Here is a 16,614-nt window from a genome sequence, read left to right as displayed (position 1 = left end):
ACATGTTTTGCATTTGTTCAGACAATGCTGTGTCACTAAACCAAGGCTGCTTTCACAAGGGACAAGTGTGATGAATGTTGCTTTATCAAATCATTTCTAAATAGCCACTGTTGACTCGGTTAACCATAAAGGGCAAAGCAGAATGGACTTTTGTATGAATTTACGTAACAAAATAGGAAGAAATAAAAGCAGAGCGGTACCTTAGTTTCAGTTCTTCCTACACTGTCATACAGAGAGCGACTGACTCAGAAACCGAGAGGGATTTAGAAGAACAGACGCTAACAAGAAGCTCGACAAATTATGTGGAATCTCGAACCGGACGAAAGAATTTCAGGTTGGATACACTTTTTCTCCTTTTCAAATTTTCATTCTAAACTATAAAAATGGTCTTTTATTCTACTGGATAAGCTGGGTAATGAAATATATTAACAGTAACGGATAAAAGTGGCCATAAGTCCAATGAACATGGATAAATAAAACATTTGACCACAGAATATCGTGAATGACTCATTTTACAGATATCCCTATGATAACATCACATACAGCACACGGCTTCAATAAAGAAGCATTCAGAATACTGTTTTTTTAGTTTTTTTTGTTTTTAGATTAATATGGCTGCCTTTTAATTATACATGAAACACGTGAATAATCTGAAAACTTCCTCTGCTGTCTTCTAGAGTCTGAGGAGGAGAACGCCCTGTCTTCAGAAGATGAACGAGACATTGAGGTAATCTCTGATTAAGTAAAGCTGGCTTTGTTCAGAATGCAAACGATAGCACTACTTATGGCACAGTATGCACTATATATGCCTTTTTACAACAGCATGCAACAGAAAAACATGTTTTAAACAGCAGTTTGCATGCTTAATTGAGCTAGCGGTGTCCTGGCCGAGCAGATTGCATTGTGGGATACGGTATACTGCAGAATGCTCTATTTTATGCCACACATTTTGGCAAAAGTAGCAGCTCATCTGCTGTCCCAGAACATTTGCACGCTACAATATTCTTACTGTATATTATAGACATAATAAGAGCAATATTGAGGCGGATAAAATCAGGCCCCTTCTTGTTGCAACTACAAGCAACGCCTAAATAATCGCAAAAATTGCAATTGTGGGAGAGAGTCACAAATCCAATGTGAAGTTGCACTGTTTTGAACATAGCCAATGATTCTCCGCAAACAGAGTCCTTGCTTAACTGATTCACCCATATTATTTGTAATAAAATTGTGCAATTTTTTTCAAAATGACTATCATTGTGTAATCTGCTATACAGTGCGAGATTCTGGAGAAAGAGCGAGATGAGGCGAATGAAAAGCTGTCAAGGATGGAGGAGGGTGAGAGTCTTTTAGCATTGCAATATCCTCATATATCAACTCATCTACTGCGAGAAAAACATTTACTGTATGGCTAAACCTTGACATAACTCACATAACATAACTTGACAGAATGCAACATAAACTGCTTGTGGTGTCACTGAAAACGTGCTAATCTGATTTATTCAAATGTCAGCCTCTTCTCAGCTGCTCAAGGAGCTGGATGTTTTAGAGATGCAGTTTCAGATCGAGCGGTCCTGCAGGGAGACCGCAGAGGCCTTGGCGCTGAAGGTATAGAGACACTTCCCTTTTCCTGCAAGTCTAACAGCTTGTATTTGTTCCGTTGAGAATTTTCACATCCCCCATATCGGTTACAAGCTTTATTATGTTCTCCAAACTGAGTCATTTATCCCACACTCCAAAAAATAAAGGTTCTTTATTGGCATTGATGGCTCTATGAAGAACCTTTAACATCCATGGAATCTTTCCATTCCACTAAAGGTTCTTTATAATGTTCTTCACATTGAGAAAAACTGGTTCTTTTAAAAGCTGATCACTGAAAGGTTTTTTGGGGAACCAAAAATGACTCTTCAATGGCATCACTGCAAAAACACCCTTTTGAAACCTTTATTTTTAAGAGTGAAACTGAGTGAAACTCAAGGACAGATTATGGACCTTTACAGTCCCCCTGTAGTCAATAATTGTATCCCTTAAAACTCATCTTTGATCACCGAAATTGCATATTTAAAAGTTTAAAAGGTCATGCCTTAAAATAGGCTGAATGTAACTCCACACCCTTACCTCATTTAGTATACGCGGTTCTATGAATATGCAAATGAGCCCCGCCTCCACTCACTCACTCAGCTCAGAGATCCACTCGTTGACGATCACATGTTGATCTGATTGGTTACAAGGTAGTTTGTGACGTCAGAAACACCAGCAATTTCAAAGCGTGTTTTTGAGGCTGTCTTTGGTTCACTGCAGTTTTAAGGAGAAAATACTCAGCAATGCTGTCGACTTATGAATTTACACATAGTTTGTCTTAAAGCATATTAAAAACATCACATAGACATATAAACAACATTAAAATCTTCACCACAGGGGGACTTCAAATATTATTTGTTGGATATCGTTCACATTGGATATTGGATAAAGAAAGGGGTGCGACTGCGACAAACCTCATGTTGAGGCTTAACATGAAAAAAGCAACCCTTTCTCAATCTTTGGGACTTTTGAACCCACAGGTGACAAAAGATTTCAAGACACTGAAGAGGCAAAGTCAAGCTATCCTTCCCCTGATTCAAGAAAAGGCAGAACACCTTTCCACCCTGAACTTGGACCTTGAGGCTGATTCCAGCTGTGAGCCGGTCCCTGAGGAAGAGTGCGGTGAAGATCCACTTCTCATGAGTCAGAACCAAATCAGAGGTGGGACCCGTAGCCTCGTTTCTAAATAACACCAGCCTCGAAAGTGGTTAAAAAATGCATTCCCATAAGTCTTGTCCAATCTGTTTGTAATTACAGAACTACAGTCATCTGTGGACCGGTTACTTGGGGAGAAATTTCAGCTCAGTGAACAGGTGGAGCTTCTTAAGAAAGAGAAGGAAGATTTGAAGGAAAAGGTATAATAGTGCCTGCTGCAAATGGGACCACAATCCCATGAAAAGACAGATAAAATATGGTCATGTTAGACATGCAAACAGTTGTGATCATAAATTTACATACACCTTGCGAAATCTACAAAATATTAATAATTTAACAAAATAATAATTTAATATATATTTTTTAAATGTAGTACTACATGCCATTTCAGATAAGAGGTGTTATATGTAGTCCACAAGACAAAATAATAACCGTCAGACGAATTTATAAAAATTACCCTGTTAAAAAGTATGTGTTGGTGTCGTGTCCTTACCTGGATAAATACATATTTTTATTTTTTGTTGCTTTGTTTTGTTTTGTGATAGCCATTTTTATGATCCCTCTTATTTTGTTGCAACATTTTGCAGATTCTGCAAGGTGTATGTCATTTTATGACTGCAATTGTATGTTCATATATAGTTCACAATTTGCCTCAAAAATCAATGTTAACGCTGTTTTTTTTTGTGGGGGGTCTTGTCAGAGCCCTACTTTCATTAAATGTGACCTGAAATCCTAAGACTTTGAATTTCATTGAACTTCAAACGCTTTTTCTACTCTTAAGTTGCTGATAGAGGTCGGGGAGAAAGAGGCTCTTCTGAGGAAGTTCAGTAAGCAGAGCAGAACTGTGAATAAAATGAAGAGAGGTGAGTCAGACGAATATATTTTCCCATTGATGAGCAGAACGTACAGAACGACAGACTGACTGTAGTTTCTCGGTCCTCAGTGTCCCAGCTGGTTACAGAAGAGTTTTCAGAGATGTCTCAGAAGCTCGAAATGGAGCAAGGACTCAGGCAGCATGCTGAAGTTTTTGCACACCAGGTACTCTTTGAACTGGAGAAATCTGAAATAATCTAATTTGACCAAACTGAACAAGGATGACTGAAGTTAGACAGATAGCACAACATAGACACCAAGAAAGCTGCCTCATTGCCCAGTCATTCACTCACACACACTGCTTTTAATTTAAAGTCCCCCAGTGGTGAAAATCAAGCTTTTAATCATGTTTATCTGTGTGGTGTTTTTAATATGCTTTAAGACAAACCATGTGTAAATTCATAAGTCAGCACCATTGCTGAGTATATTCTCCTTAAAAAAGCAGTGAACCAAAGACAGTCTTAAAAACCCTGTTTGAAGTCGCTGGTGTTTCTGACGTCACAAACAACCTTGTAACCAATCATAAATTATTGACTACAGGGGGGCTTTAACATTTGATTAGGGGCCATGTTGCCAAAATGCCAGAAAATCAGCTCCAGCAATTCGCTCACTTAAAAAGCTGTAACATTGTCTGGAAAAGTTATTTTAACAAAGCGTCAAATTAAACGGGTTGAACAAGTTTAGGACGCTCTGACATACGAGGTCTGCTGTCAAAGAGTTTGAGCCACGCATATTTAATCTTTGACTGAATTGAAAACGAGGCTGTGAGGGACTGAAATGTCATTTAACAATAAAAAAAGTCATCAGTAAAAGCGTCGTCCACTTGTAATCCACTCGACCAAAACGCATCTTGATAGGCTACCAGAAACAAGGCTTTACAAACACACTGTGCCGGTGCGAGTGAACCCAGTAGATAATTCATTGTAAATGCACTTAAAACACAATATTTTAAATTATAGGGTTTTATGAAGCAACAAACGGAGAGAATTACTTACATCTGTAACTTTCTAGTCAGTAAACCCATGTCAGTTGACTTTTGTGGTTTATAAATAGACTTTGGGTTCAGTTCCGAGTAGATTAAATTCCACTTCGATGTAAACAAGATCCCCTTCCTTGTGTAAATAAAGATGACGATAATGCTTGTAAAAATTCAAATGCCACACTCCCGATTACCGCCTAATAATTTTGACCGTTATTACATAGCGGAAGTCACAGCCTAGTTTTGCAGCAGAAAAGAAAAAAAAACCTTCTTGGCTCGAGCTTGTAGAAATGACTCTCACGCGACTAACAGGAAGTGGTGCGTTCTTTAACGTTTATTGTAATATGTTTGGTTGATTAAAAATATTTTTTTACAGTCTATGGGCATGACATAATAAACGTTACCCGCATTTAAAAATAACAATTTAAAGGTGCTGTCACATTCGAAATCGAGATTTCGCGGGGAAAGTTCCATGGACCTTTATCACAGACGATGACGCGTTTTAACGGTCGCATTGTAATTCCTGCAAAGCTTTTTATATTTAAATTTTATTTTTTAAATGTGTGTACATTTATAACACTAGCAATAGGCTACTTTGTATTATATTACCTTTGCATCAAAGTAATAAAAAAATTTAAAAAAAGAAGAAAAAAGTTAAGGCTGCTGTGAGGGTGTTTCAAATACAGCGGCTGTGGGATTGACGGTCAAAGTTGACATCTTTCTCTCTTCTTACTGTTGTTATCAATCTCTCTATATAATTTCCCCTCTTTTTGAAAGTTGTGAAAACACTATTGTGGAGTTTTTCTTTTGCTATATTTGAGCAAATGGGAAGACAAAAAATGATATATTTAATGTAGCTAGTCTCTCATTGACCGCTATAGAAGTTTAGCTACCCAACTATGACGACTTCCGCTTCTGAGAAACCGGAAATGTGAAAAGGGCCAATCGTCTAATGTCAATAGGGTATCGATGTGCATGTGTCAAGTCACTTATACCAAGCAGATTTATGTCGGTGAATGCGATTTCACTTGAACATGAGCGAAATTTGCGTGGGGAACTTTTTCACTCTCAACCAAAACTTTTGTTTTGATCGCACTGATTGGAGTATGTGGGTTATGCGCAACAAACTTCCTTATTCTGTAAAACGGGTTGCATGGATTCCAGTCCAGGTCTTTTGTATGTGCTTCATTAAATATAGAGCGGTTTTTCAACCAAATATGAGCATAACCAAAGTCCGTCTTATGCACATTGATATCTAAAAGTTTTCTAACATTTAGCTACAAAATAAAATAAAATGACAACAATAAAAACTAACTAACTAGGTTAGCTGATTACCTTAAAAGTCCATAGATATCGCCGTCCATACGCTGTAAACACTTTCTCCGACAATCGGACGCAACGAGACCTGTTTTCCTTTTTGTTCGTGTGACGTTCGACATAAAGCCTAAGACTGGATTTCACTGTGAAATTTCACCACACAGCAGTAAATGTGACTACACCTTAATTCTGAAGCTGTTAATGAGGGCTTTATTCATGTTTTTAGAGGCAAAGTTTATTCATAGTAGCTATATAGCACATTTCATACGCGATAGGCCTAATATAAAGTGCTTTACATAAAAGGACTACAAAATAATCACAAAAATAGCTAATTGTAACAGATGCGTAAGAAATAAAGTAGAAAATAAAATGTATTTAAAATGTATAAAAAAAGGTGAAAGAGGCATAGCAGACAATGACAAGATATGTTCATTTAACATATAGCTAGACAATTTAATCATGTTTACCGAATATCTGTTTTCCAGACAGGACAGAAAAACACACTTCTCGCTCAGAGGCCTAAGACAATACGGCAACATCTGAATCAATAGACAGTAGATGGGAGGAAGTGCAGTGTCTTCCGATGTAGTCGAGTGTGTACAAGGGCCATGGGAGTTTTGGGCTGGATCGGGTCAATTCACACTTACAACTATGGACCTGCATTAATGAAACAAACACGAAACAAAGAAGAGAAAACACTGGATTGAGATAACACAGACAAGCACTCAGTCATTGACCATGCCAGTCCCGCTGGCTCGGTTTAGCATTCATTCAGTCTAAATGAGCATCTCTGCATAAAAGTGGCATCTGTCTTTGCATCCCTCGTCTCTTCCTGCGGTAATTAGCACTCATCGAGATGGCAGTTTGAAAATCGCCCGCTCTTTAAACCCCTGTCCTTGCTTGACACTTCCTATCTGCCATCTCTTTTGTCGGCTTTGTGTATATTGTTCCCCATTTGCAGACACAGACATAATGGGGGTCCCAACAGGGGGCCTTCACCTGTGAAAAGGACCCCCGACGGTTCGCGCACCACTCAAACTCATTCTGAATGTGTGGCCACACACCACACAGCTTGAATGACATTCTTTATCGCCACCCCTTCCATTTTTCTGTTTTCCATCTGTTTTGAAAACACATTCATCTTCTTCTTGTTCAGTGTTTTTTTCTAGTCACTGAGGGTCTAATGACGGACTAATACGGAAGGGAGAAAAAACAGGCCGTCATCGCACAAAGAGACTCTCCGTTTACTCGTAAAGCACATGTATTTCCCTATAATCGTGCCTCCGCAGGGGTCGCGGCTGGTGCTTTAGCTCCGCGTTTCTTGTGAGCTGAACGATAGAGCAGTGAATGGAGGTGAGAAGTGAGAGTCCAAACAGTCCGCCGCATGACAAGCTTTCACTTCCCTTTCCTGCTCGCCGTTTCTGCTTTTCAACATAAGCACGCTGTTTGTTATCTAACATTTCACGGAGATAATGGATGATTTCGTTTTTGGTTTCCCAAACTAAATTTCATTGCTGTGTGAACTGATTGTATTGATGTTTTGTTCTGTTGAATGAAAGTCTTTCAGATAATTCACTGCGTGAATAATCAACATGCCCACTGAGCTCAACAAGTAAAAGAAAATATAGGGAAGGTTGTAAAAAGGAGCATTGAATGTTGGCATTTCTAAAAATATGGGGAAAAGTCCAAAGAGATTTGAAGTTTGGCGTAGTGGATGGATGGATGGATGGATGGATGGATGGATGGATGGATGGATGGATGGATGGATGGATAGATAGATAGATAGATAGACAGTATAGATGATAGATAGATAGATAGATAGATAGATAGATAGATAGATAGATAGATAGATAGATAGATAGATAGACAGTATAGATGATAGATAGATAGATAGATAGATAGATAGATAGATAGATAGATAGATAGATAGATAGATAGATAGATAGACAGACAGACAGACAGACAGGCAGTATAGATAGATAGATAGATAGATAGATAGATAGATAGATAGATAGATAGATAGATAGATAGATAGATAGATAGATAGATAGATAGATAGATGGATAGATGGATGGATGGATGGATAGATAGATAGACAGTATAGATAGATAGATAGATAGATAGATAGATAGACAGACAGACAGACAGACAGACAGACAGACAGACAGACAGTATAGATAATAGATAGATAGATAGACAGACAGTATAGATAATAGATAGATAGATAGACAGACAGACAGACAGACAGTATAGATAATAGATAGATAGATAGATAGATAGATAGATAGATAGATAGACAGACAGACAGACAGACAGACAGACAGTATAGATAATAGATAGATAGATAGATAGATAGACAGACAGACAGACAGTATAGATAATAGATAGATAGACAGACAGACAGTATAGATAATAGATAGATAGATAGACAGACAGACAGACAGTATAGATAATAGATAGATAGACAGACAGACAGACAGACAGACAGTCATTTGTATTATTTGTTTGATAGAATAGTGAATAGTGTAGAGATGGCACGTTGACATTGATCAGTTGATCGGGTGATTGATGGAGTGATTGAACATCATGGTCTACAGATGCTGGTGAAACAGAAGGAAATCCAGAGACAGATTCAGAACGCAGAGACTGAGAAACAACTACAACAGGCTCTGAGTCAAGTGACTGACATCAGCAAAGCTCTGGAAGAGATCCGACTCTGTTACCAAATCCAGGTGAGTGTGTCAGTGTATCTGCGCATGATAACATGGAGTCGTGATGATTATATGGGTGACAAACGTTTCACTCAAGCTCATGATGTTAAACAATCCCCTGTTCTTTACATCATGTGCAAAAAAAACATAACAATTATTGCATATTTGTACTTATTATACCATACTTAACTAAATATTAAAGTGTGTCATTTAATGTGTAAAAAATTAATCAGTGGCTTTAATGGTTTAATTGGTATTTTTCCCCCAATTTGACACGATGTAGATCTCACAGACAGCAGGCGAGGATCTCAACGCTCTGACAGACCTGACTGCAGTAAAAACCAAGCTGGAGATCAGCGAGAAAGAGAAGAGCGAGGCTGAGGCTCAGCTGAGAGACTCACAGCAATCTGTCACGGCACTTCAGAAGGAAAGTAGGTCTAGTCTGAAAAGTCATCTACATTATAATGCTGAAAAAGTACCTTCTGTTTCATGAAATGATCCCCAAAGGAAAGACAAAACACACATGAGATATTATTTCACCAAGACAGCAGTGAGTTGAAAATGAGGGCATTTGAAGACTTACTCAGATTGTTCTTCTGAGAAAAGGCCCCTGTAATCTCTCATCTGTCTCTCCTGTTTCAGAAGAGATCTCAACAATGTCTCGAACTCAAATTGGCAAAGATATGAAAGTCCCCCTGTAGTCAATGATTGTATCCCTTAAACCTCATCTTTGATCACCAAAATGACATATTTAAAAGTTTTTTCCTTGATTTTTTTTCGTCATGCCTAAAAATAGCTTGAATGTAACTCCACACCCTTGCCTCATTTAGTATACATGGTTCTATGAATATGGAAATGAGCCCCGCCTCCACTCACTCACTCAGCTCAGAGATCCACTGGTTGACGATCACACGTTGATCTGATTGGTTACAAGGTAGTTTGTGACGTCAGAAACACCAGCGATTTCAAAGCGTGTTTTTGAGACTGTCTTTGGTTCACTGCAGTTTTAAGGAGAAAATACTCAGCAATGGTGTCGACTTATGCTTTAAAGGGGTCATATAATGCCATTTTTGTACAAGCTAATATGATTCTTTAGGGTCTAAATTAAAAGTTTGTAATATACTTTAATTAAAAATTCTCATTAGTATTGTAAGAAAACACTAATTTTACCTGGTAAAAACCAGCTCTGTTTTCAGCACGCTGTTTAAGTGCATGTGTCTTTAAATGATAATGAGCTTTGCTCACCCCGCCCCTCTGTTCTGTGCGTACACCGTTTCTAACACAATAATCATAACGCGTTGTTCATTATAAACGTGGGATTATGAATTATATTGAGAACGTCGTACATAGAAAACATGCCGTAATGTACCCTGAGTGTAAACAGCCGCATTCATCATGAAGCGTGCAGCAAGGTTTGCAAATTTGCAAAGATTAATATAAAGATTAATATAAAGGTTAATAAAACATTACACTCACTTCTTCTGGAGGTTCAGCAGGAACATGTTGGTACCGATCCGTTTTTTCTCGTTTGTAAAGCTGTCAGTGTGAAATGATTCGCGCAAACATGAAAGCATGGACGATCGTGAGGAATCCCAATGAGGGAATCCCCGCGTCAATCCTTTGGGCATATGGCTTCAAAAACAAAACTCAGCCACTGCATCTTCAATGGTTCGGAATTAGGAACATCCAAATGACGGCTGTGTTCCTTATTACACCGAAGAACTCAACACCACAATCGCAGATGCCATTCTGCTCTAGTGAGGGTATCATCAGTGACGCGCGAACTATGATGACAGACAGCTCGCTCACGAGCGAGGGCGGGTCGGTGTTGAAACGCTGCTGTCAATCACCCATCGTGGGAGGGGCGTCGATTTAGTGACGTCACAAAATCGAACGGCTTGATTTCAGAGAGGGTCAAACATATAAGGAGATTAAAAAAAAAAACACTGGATGGATTTTATGATGGTTGTGTACAGGCACTGCCAACACACATTTCAGTACAATCAACTTGTAAAAGTGCATGTACCATTATATGACCCCTTTAAGACAAACCATGTGTAAAATTCATATTAAAAACTCCACATAGACATATAAACAACATTAAAAACCTGATTTTAAAGCAACCAAAGTTTCCATATAAACTGAAACATTTCTCATCATGTTTTTACCAAATAATTGCACAATAATTTTATAGCACTATAGTATATTTGCTTTGTTTTTTTACTAAGGCACGTTTATAAAATCGACTTAAATATCCTAATTGATCTAAGGATTAGTCCTGGCTTAATCTAAACCCTGTCTGTGAAACCAGGCCATGATGTTTTAATCAGAAAGTTTAATTTTTAAACTTTAGTCAAGATGCTCCAGGATAAACTGAGAGGAATGGAGCAACTTCCTTCAATCCAATCTGACCAATCGGAAGAGGCGAATGAAAATCAAGCTGGTCCACCACCACCACCTCCACCACCTCCTCCTCCTCCTCCTCCACCTCCTCCTCCTCCTCCTCCATCTTCATCTGTCACTGAGTGAGTCTTCAACACCTTTCAATATTCCCAACATAAAAATACATTACAGAATAAACGATTCAAAATGTTATTAATGGCAAATCATTTGTATATTTAGCCCATTGAAGGCCTTGAGGAACAGAAAAAAGGGTGGAGAAAACACCACTCAAACTGAGAGTAAGACAATCATACCTTACGCTCGACTATGTGCAATTCCAAAAAGAAAGATGCAAAATCAACAAGAAACAATAGAAGTTGAAGTTAAATCGAGGGAAGTAAAAGCTGCTCCTCCATCCTCAATGAAAACTGTGTTGATTTTCTCACAGAACCCGCAGTTACGGAGGACATGAAGTCCAGAGCTGTGGATGAAATGATGGAAAGAATCAAGAAAGGCATCACTCTGAAACCTATTCTCAGGCCGCCACAGGTGGGTCTGTCACAGTTGAATTATAACATGTTTTGCTGAACATAAACTGTGCTTAGGAGTGGGTGAGGCGCCTTCTGTATGACAATAATCAAACATGTGAAGGAAATGAAACCATATGAGCGTGTGCATAACATGAGCTGAGCCATAGACGTACCTTAAATACTGTGCTTGATATGAAATATTTGACATTTGGTCATTTGGACTTTTTAGGCTGTACCAGATGATGAAAATGCATGGAAGGTGAGTGATACACTATTTCAGATTGGTTTCTTTACAGTTGCACATTATCATGTTCTTTCAGGTCGTCTTGCAATGTACTATTGGGTGATTACTATTACATTTTAGAGTATGAAGAGGTTTCCTATAGTTTTTCTGTCTGTGAAGCTATGTGCATCTGGTGACATGCCTAATCACTTGCTATATTGCTTTTGAATTATATGTTTACAAAGTAACTGGTCAGAAATAACAAACTATTATTAATCAAAAATAATTGTCATTTGTGTAACAGGAGCAGAGGTCTGAGAACCGGAAATCAGCTGTGCTGGAGTTACAGGGGATGCTGGTAAAATAAGATCTCTGTAACTTTTCAACAATGAAATATACTTAAGTGGTTATACTTTCAGATAAGGAAATAATATCTGGGATTGAACTGACTAATAATTAAAAAGTGCGCATACACACATTTGACGCACCAGTTCAAAATGTCATGATCAGTAAGATTTTTTACTTTTTTTTATGGAAGTCTTTATGCTCAGTAGGGCTGCATTTAGTTGATCAAAAATATAGTCAAAAATTGTGAAATATTATTGCGAATTTAAATAGGTGTTTTCTATTTTAATATACTTTTAAAATGTAATTTATTCCTGTGATCAAAGCTGTATTTTCAGCATCATTACTCCAGTCTTCAGAGTCACATGATCCTTTAGAAATCATTCTAATATGATGATTTGCAGCTCAAAAACATTTCTGATTATTATTATCATCAAAGTTGTGCTGCTTAATATTTTTGTGGAATCTGTGATGCACTTTCTTAAGGAATAGAAAGTTCAAAAGAACAGAATTGACTTGAAATAAAAATCTCATTGGAACATCATAAATGTCTTTACTGTCACTTTTAATCTATTAATGCATCTCTGCTGTATTTTTATCCTTAAAAGAAAATCTTACTGATCCCAAACTTTTGAGCTGTACTTGCAGCAAACGCCACAAGCTAATAAACTATACTGTGTTTTATTAAACATTGGTGTGTTTAATCATAGTACTGTTTCTGTTGGTGATTTTACCATAAGTATGGAAATTTTGGGGCTCCTTAACCATCGTAAAATCACTGTCATCACCTCTCGTGGCTTATTGTATTAATGCAACCTTAATGTAACTCAGGTTTCCATGAGAAGACCTGGCCCCCGAAAGGTGGAACCGAAAAAACGCTTCAGCCGTAATGTTGGGGAGGCGGAGCTTCAGATGGTGCTCCAGAGGAGGAGGCGGGCCATGGGGGACGAGCAAGGGACCTCACCTAACCCTAACCCTAACCCTAACACATCTCCTCCATCTAAACCCAAAGGTACCATCTCTTCCTTTACTCCGTCACATTCCTGAAAAACTTTCAGTTTACACAAGCCTGGTCAATCCTAAACCTCATTATTGAAATAATCAGCAAATACAGTAAACAAGCGCATTAAATGCTGAATTTATTTGCAGATTATTTTATATAATTTGATCACATGTAAAATGTGTTCCTTCAATGCAATGTACATCACTTTAGATAAAAGTGTCTGCCAAATGCATAATTTCCTTTAGGAAATTAAATAAAGAGAACAGAACTGATAAAGTTCTTTTTAAGAATTATAATATTTAAGAAATTTTATTTAGTAAGAATTATATTTCTTAAAAAACAACCTACAAACAACTATATAAATAATAGAAAAAAGATTTTTCTACATAAAGTGTTCATTTACCCCCAAACATTTTCAGAAATGTCTTTAAATAAATAAGAAATAAAATATTTAGTCCACATTTAGTGAGGTTTATGCTTAAAACAACTGAAAAAGATATTCCGTAACACTCTCTATTTTGCTTCTGTTATCTTAGAATTTTCAGATATTTTTTTTACACATTATCTTGGGATAAAACTTTTTTTTTTTAAAAGGAAACTTTGGCAGGTTTTTTATATTTTAGAATCAGATTTATTGGCCTAATTGGATGCACTTTGGAAGCGAGATATCCTTCACAGCGGTGCTTAAAAGCTGCCTCCTCATTTATTGATCGGCTGTGAATGTTTGTGTGAGCTGCATTATAACACGTAAGGTCACGTTCCCTCAGATCCCCCCAGTGCTGGCGTGCCGGTCTCGATCTCGATCTCCTCGCCCTGGGCAGGGGAGAGCGGAAGCGCTCCTGTCCTCCGCAGACTTCAGCAGAACCGAGAGAAGAGAGTCTCTCGCATAAAGGCCTCCGAGTCCGTCATCTGGGAAGAAAAGTGAGCTTTGTTTGAGGGGTCTTTTAGTCTGACCTTCTGCACTTTTTGAGAAGCACGATGTTGAACTAAGTATTACTTCGACACCTATTTCCTTCTGCCAGATGCCTCTTGGATTTTGTTTCGAAGTAAATGTCACAAGGCTGAATAAAGCGCTAACCCTGTTAACTGTGTTGCGAAAGCCACAATGAAAAAACCCAAGGACCCCTGCATTCAAAAAGCAATTATGAAAGAAATAAAAAACATTCTGCACATACTCAGTCTGTCTTTTCTTTGCCCTCGATCTGTGTTTGCTGTTGTGTTGGACATTTGTTCTTTTGAGGCATGAATTCTTCCATTAAAAGACTTCACTTGCTTGAATATTTGACTTGCACAAGTATTTGGACCTTTAAACGATTCTTTTATTGTAGTGAATTACAGATCAGACACTGACATTTTCCAAGCACTGAAATTTTAAATTACTTTAACATGGCATAAAACTATATTGCATCCTTCTCTGGTGTAATTGTCATCATTATTGGTGCATTTGTTGCTCAGATGCACAGCAATGTTGAAAAAATAGCAAAGAATCTCATTTGGATTAGAACCAAGGCTTCGACTCAATCATTAAAGGATATAATGCAGTCAGCACTGAAAAAACAATAAGAAAAATGTACTTAATCTTTCTTTTGCAAGTTTTCGCACTCATTCATTTTAAAGTGAATTTCACATGTATGGAATTAAGTAAAAACTTCTAAAAATTAACAAAGAGAATAAGTCAATTTAAATGGCCACTTTGAGTTTGTTGAGGAATTTCTACTTGCTCATTTGAAGTTTCCTTTGCATGTTTCATGTACATTTTACTCACTCTGTGTTTGTAGATTTTACTCAAACAGTGTAGCACTTAAACAAAGTTGTTAAATATGCTTTACTTTGAAACATTTAAGTAATCGACACAGTAGATTTCATGTTACACTTTGTAAAACAAAGGTAAGGATACAGAGATCTCAATACACAATAACTGTAACAATCAGTGTTTTTGAGTTCGAATGCTCATTTTGAGTAGAAAATTGAGTAGAAAGTTACTAAACCTTACAACAAAAGCAACGTCTTAAACTGTTCTAGCAACACATGGGGGCAGATACTTATGCAAAAGATGTGTAAAGATGATATACAGTTTACTCAGGGTACGTTACACGCAGGGCCGGCTCTGTAAATCTGGGGGCCCTAAGCAGGATAATTTTGGGGCCCTGCCTTGTAGTGAATAATGGAGTATTGCCAATTTGCCACCGCAAACCAGCAACTGTATACAATCTAACCCTTCCACATTTCATCTGTACCTCTTTTAACATGATTGCCCACAATTACTTTACTGCTTATTAAAGTACACTCACTGAAACAGTAAAAGTAAAGATTACAGATTTAAACCTTTAGTATTAAAAAGTCTTCAATAAAGTTGTTGCATATAGGCCTACTACAAGTGTTGCCGGAGTCTCGATCTTTGAACTTCTTTTCCCTTTTCCACACTTTAAAAAGAGGGAGAAGTTGGACCAGTAGGCTAATTTCTATGCTTCCTTCTAAAGTGATTTAAACACATTCTTCTATATTGATGTATCAAAGAGATTAAAAATTCTGCAAAAGATTCTAGTTTGAGTTGGTATTTATTTTTCTATATATTCCAACTACAAAAATAATATTTCAGCGAACAATCATTAGCCAAATGTATATATAAAATGTTTAGTAATAAATAGGCTACATAAATCTAATAAAAACTCTTGGTAACACTTTTTACATTTTACAGAGTCATTGTTGCACATTACATGTAGTTCATACAAAAATAATTCTACAGTTAAAACTGCTTAAAATGTGGATTTCGTTATAGTGCCTCTACTATGGGATAATGTCCACTTTAACGCACCGTTTGGTTGCCGAGAAACAGCGCCGCGAATTGTGCAGAAAATGCAATAGGCAGCTCTTTGTGCATTGTGTAAAGTGCCAAGTTTAAAAAATCATACAAACATAATTCTACAGTAAAAACTGCTTAAAATTTGTATTTCGTTAGAGTAGTAGCTCTACTATAATGGGATAATGTCCAATTTAACGCACCCTCCGAGGCTGCTGTGAAATAGCACCGCGAATTGTGCAGAAAATGCAATAGGCAGCTCTTTGTGCATTGTGTAATGTGCCAAGTTCAAAAATTAATGCAAAAATAATTCTACAGTAAAAACTTATTAAAATGTGGATTTCGTTAGAGTAGTAGCTCTGCTATAATGGGATTTTTTTCTCCTTTTTTCTGCACCCGATTTCATTTTTGCGGTCAAATATCCAAGTCCAGGGAAGAAAACGATTTCACACGGTTGGTTGACTGTTAAACCGCGGCGACACCGGCGAGTACCATATGTAGTTAGGGGGCCCTCTAGTGGCGGCGGGGCCCTAAGCAGCCGCTTAGTTCGCTTATAGGGAGAGCCGGCTCTGGTTACACGACAATGATGTACTAAAAACATAAGCATTTCGTTGTCAAAACTATCCCGTTCACACGGATCTGCGAAAAGGACTAAAATACTGTTTTCTGCTTCCAGGCCAGTAGGTGGCGATGTCACTTTGTAAAGAAACACTACGTG

At 37.6% G+C, this 16,614-nt stretch overlaps 1 protein-coding gene across 1 annotated transcript; it reads left to right on the top strand.

Annotated features, from left to right (window-relative positions):
- Positions 1 to 212: 212 nt before the first annotated feature.
- Positions 213 to 14,255, top strand: shtn2 (shootin 2). Its single transcript, XM_079865655.1, has 18 exons — positions 213 to 334; positions 678 to 727; positions 1,275 to 1,335; positions 1,511 to 1,605; positions 2,559 to 2,739; positions 2,836 to 2,933; positions 3,515 to 3,596; positions 3,677 to 3,771; positions 8,500 to 8,634; positions 8,897 to 9,044; positions 10,967 to 11,138; positions 11,236 to 11,294; positions 11,444 to 11,544; positions 11,755 to 11,784; positions 12,053 to 12,106; positions 12,925 to 13,105; positions 13,864 to 14,017; positions 14,119 to 14,255. Exons 1-18 carry the CDS (start codon positions 301 to 303, stop codon positions 14,144 to 14,146), a joined length of 1,758 nt encoding a protein of 585 aa, XP_079721781.1. The 5' UTR covers positions 213 to 300; the 3' UTR covers positions 14,147 to 14,255.
- The last annotated feature ends 2,359 nt before the right edge of the window (positions 14,256 to 16,614 follow it).

The sequence above is a fragment of the Squalius cephalus genome (assembly GCF_949319135.1).
Source record: "Squalius cephalus genome assembly, chromosome: 3".
Lineage (NCBI taxonomy): Eukaryota > Metazoa > Chordata > Actinopteri > Cypriniformes > Leuciscidae > Squalius > Squalius cephalus.
This window is presented reverse-complemented; position numbering and strand designations above follow the sequence as displayed.

What these genes read in the sequence shown, in the direction of transcription:
- shtn2 (XM_079865655.1), top strand. Translation starts at nt 301, where the DNA reads ATGTGGAATCTCGAACCGGACGAAAGAATTTCAG. An exon ending in CTGAAGTTTTTGCACACCAG is followed by an intron (nt 3,772 to 8,499) that starts GTACTCTTTGAA and finishes CATGGTCTACAG; the next exon opens with ATGCTGGTGAAACAGAAGGA. An exon ending in CCATCTTCATCTGTCACTGA is followed by an intron (nt 11,139 to 11,235) that starts GTGAGTCTTCAA and finishes TTGTATATTTAG; the next exon opens with CCCATTGAAGGCCTTGAGGA.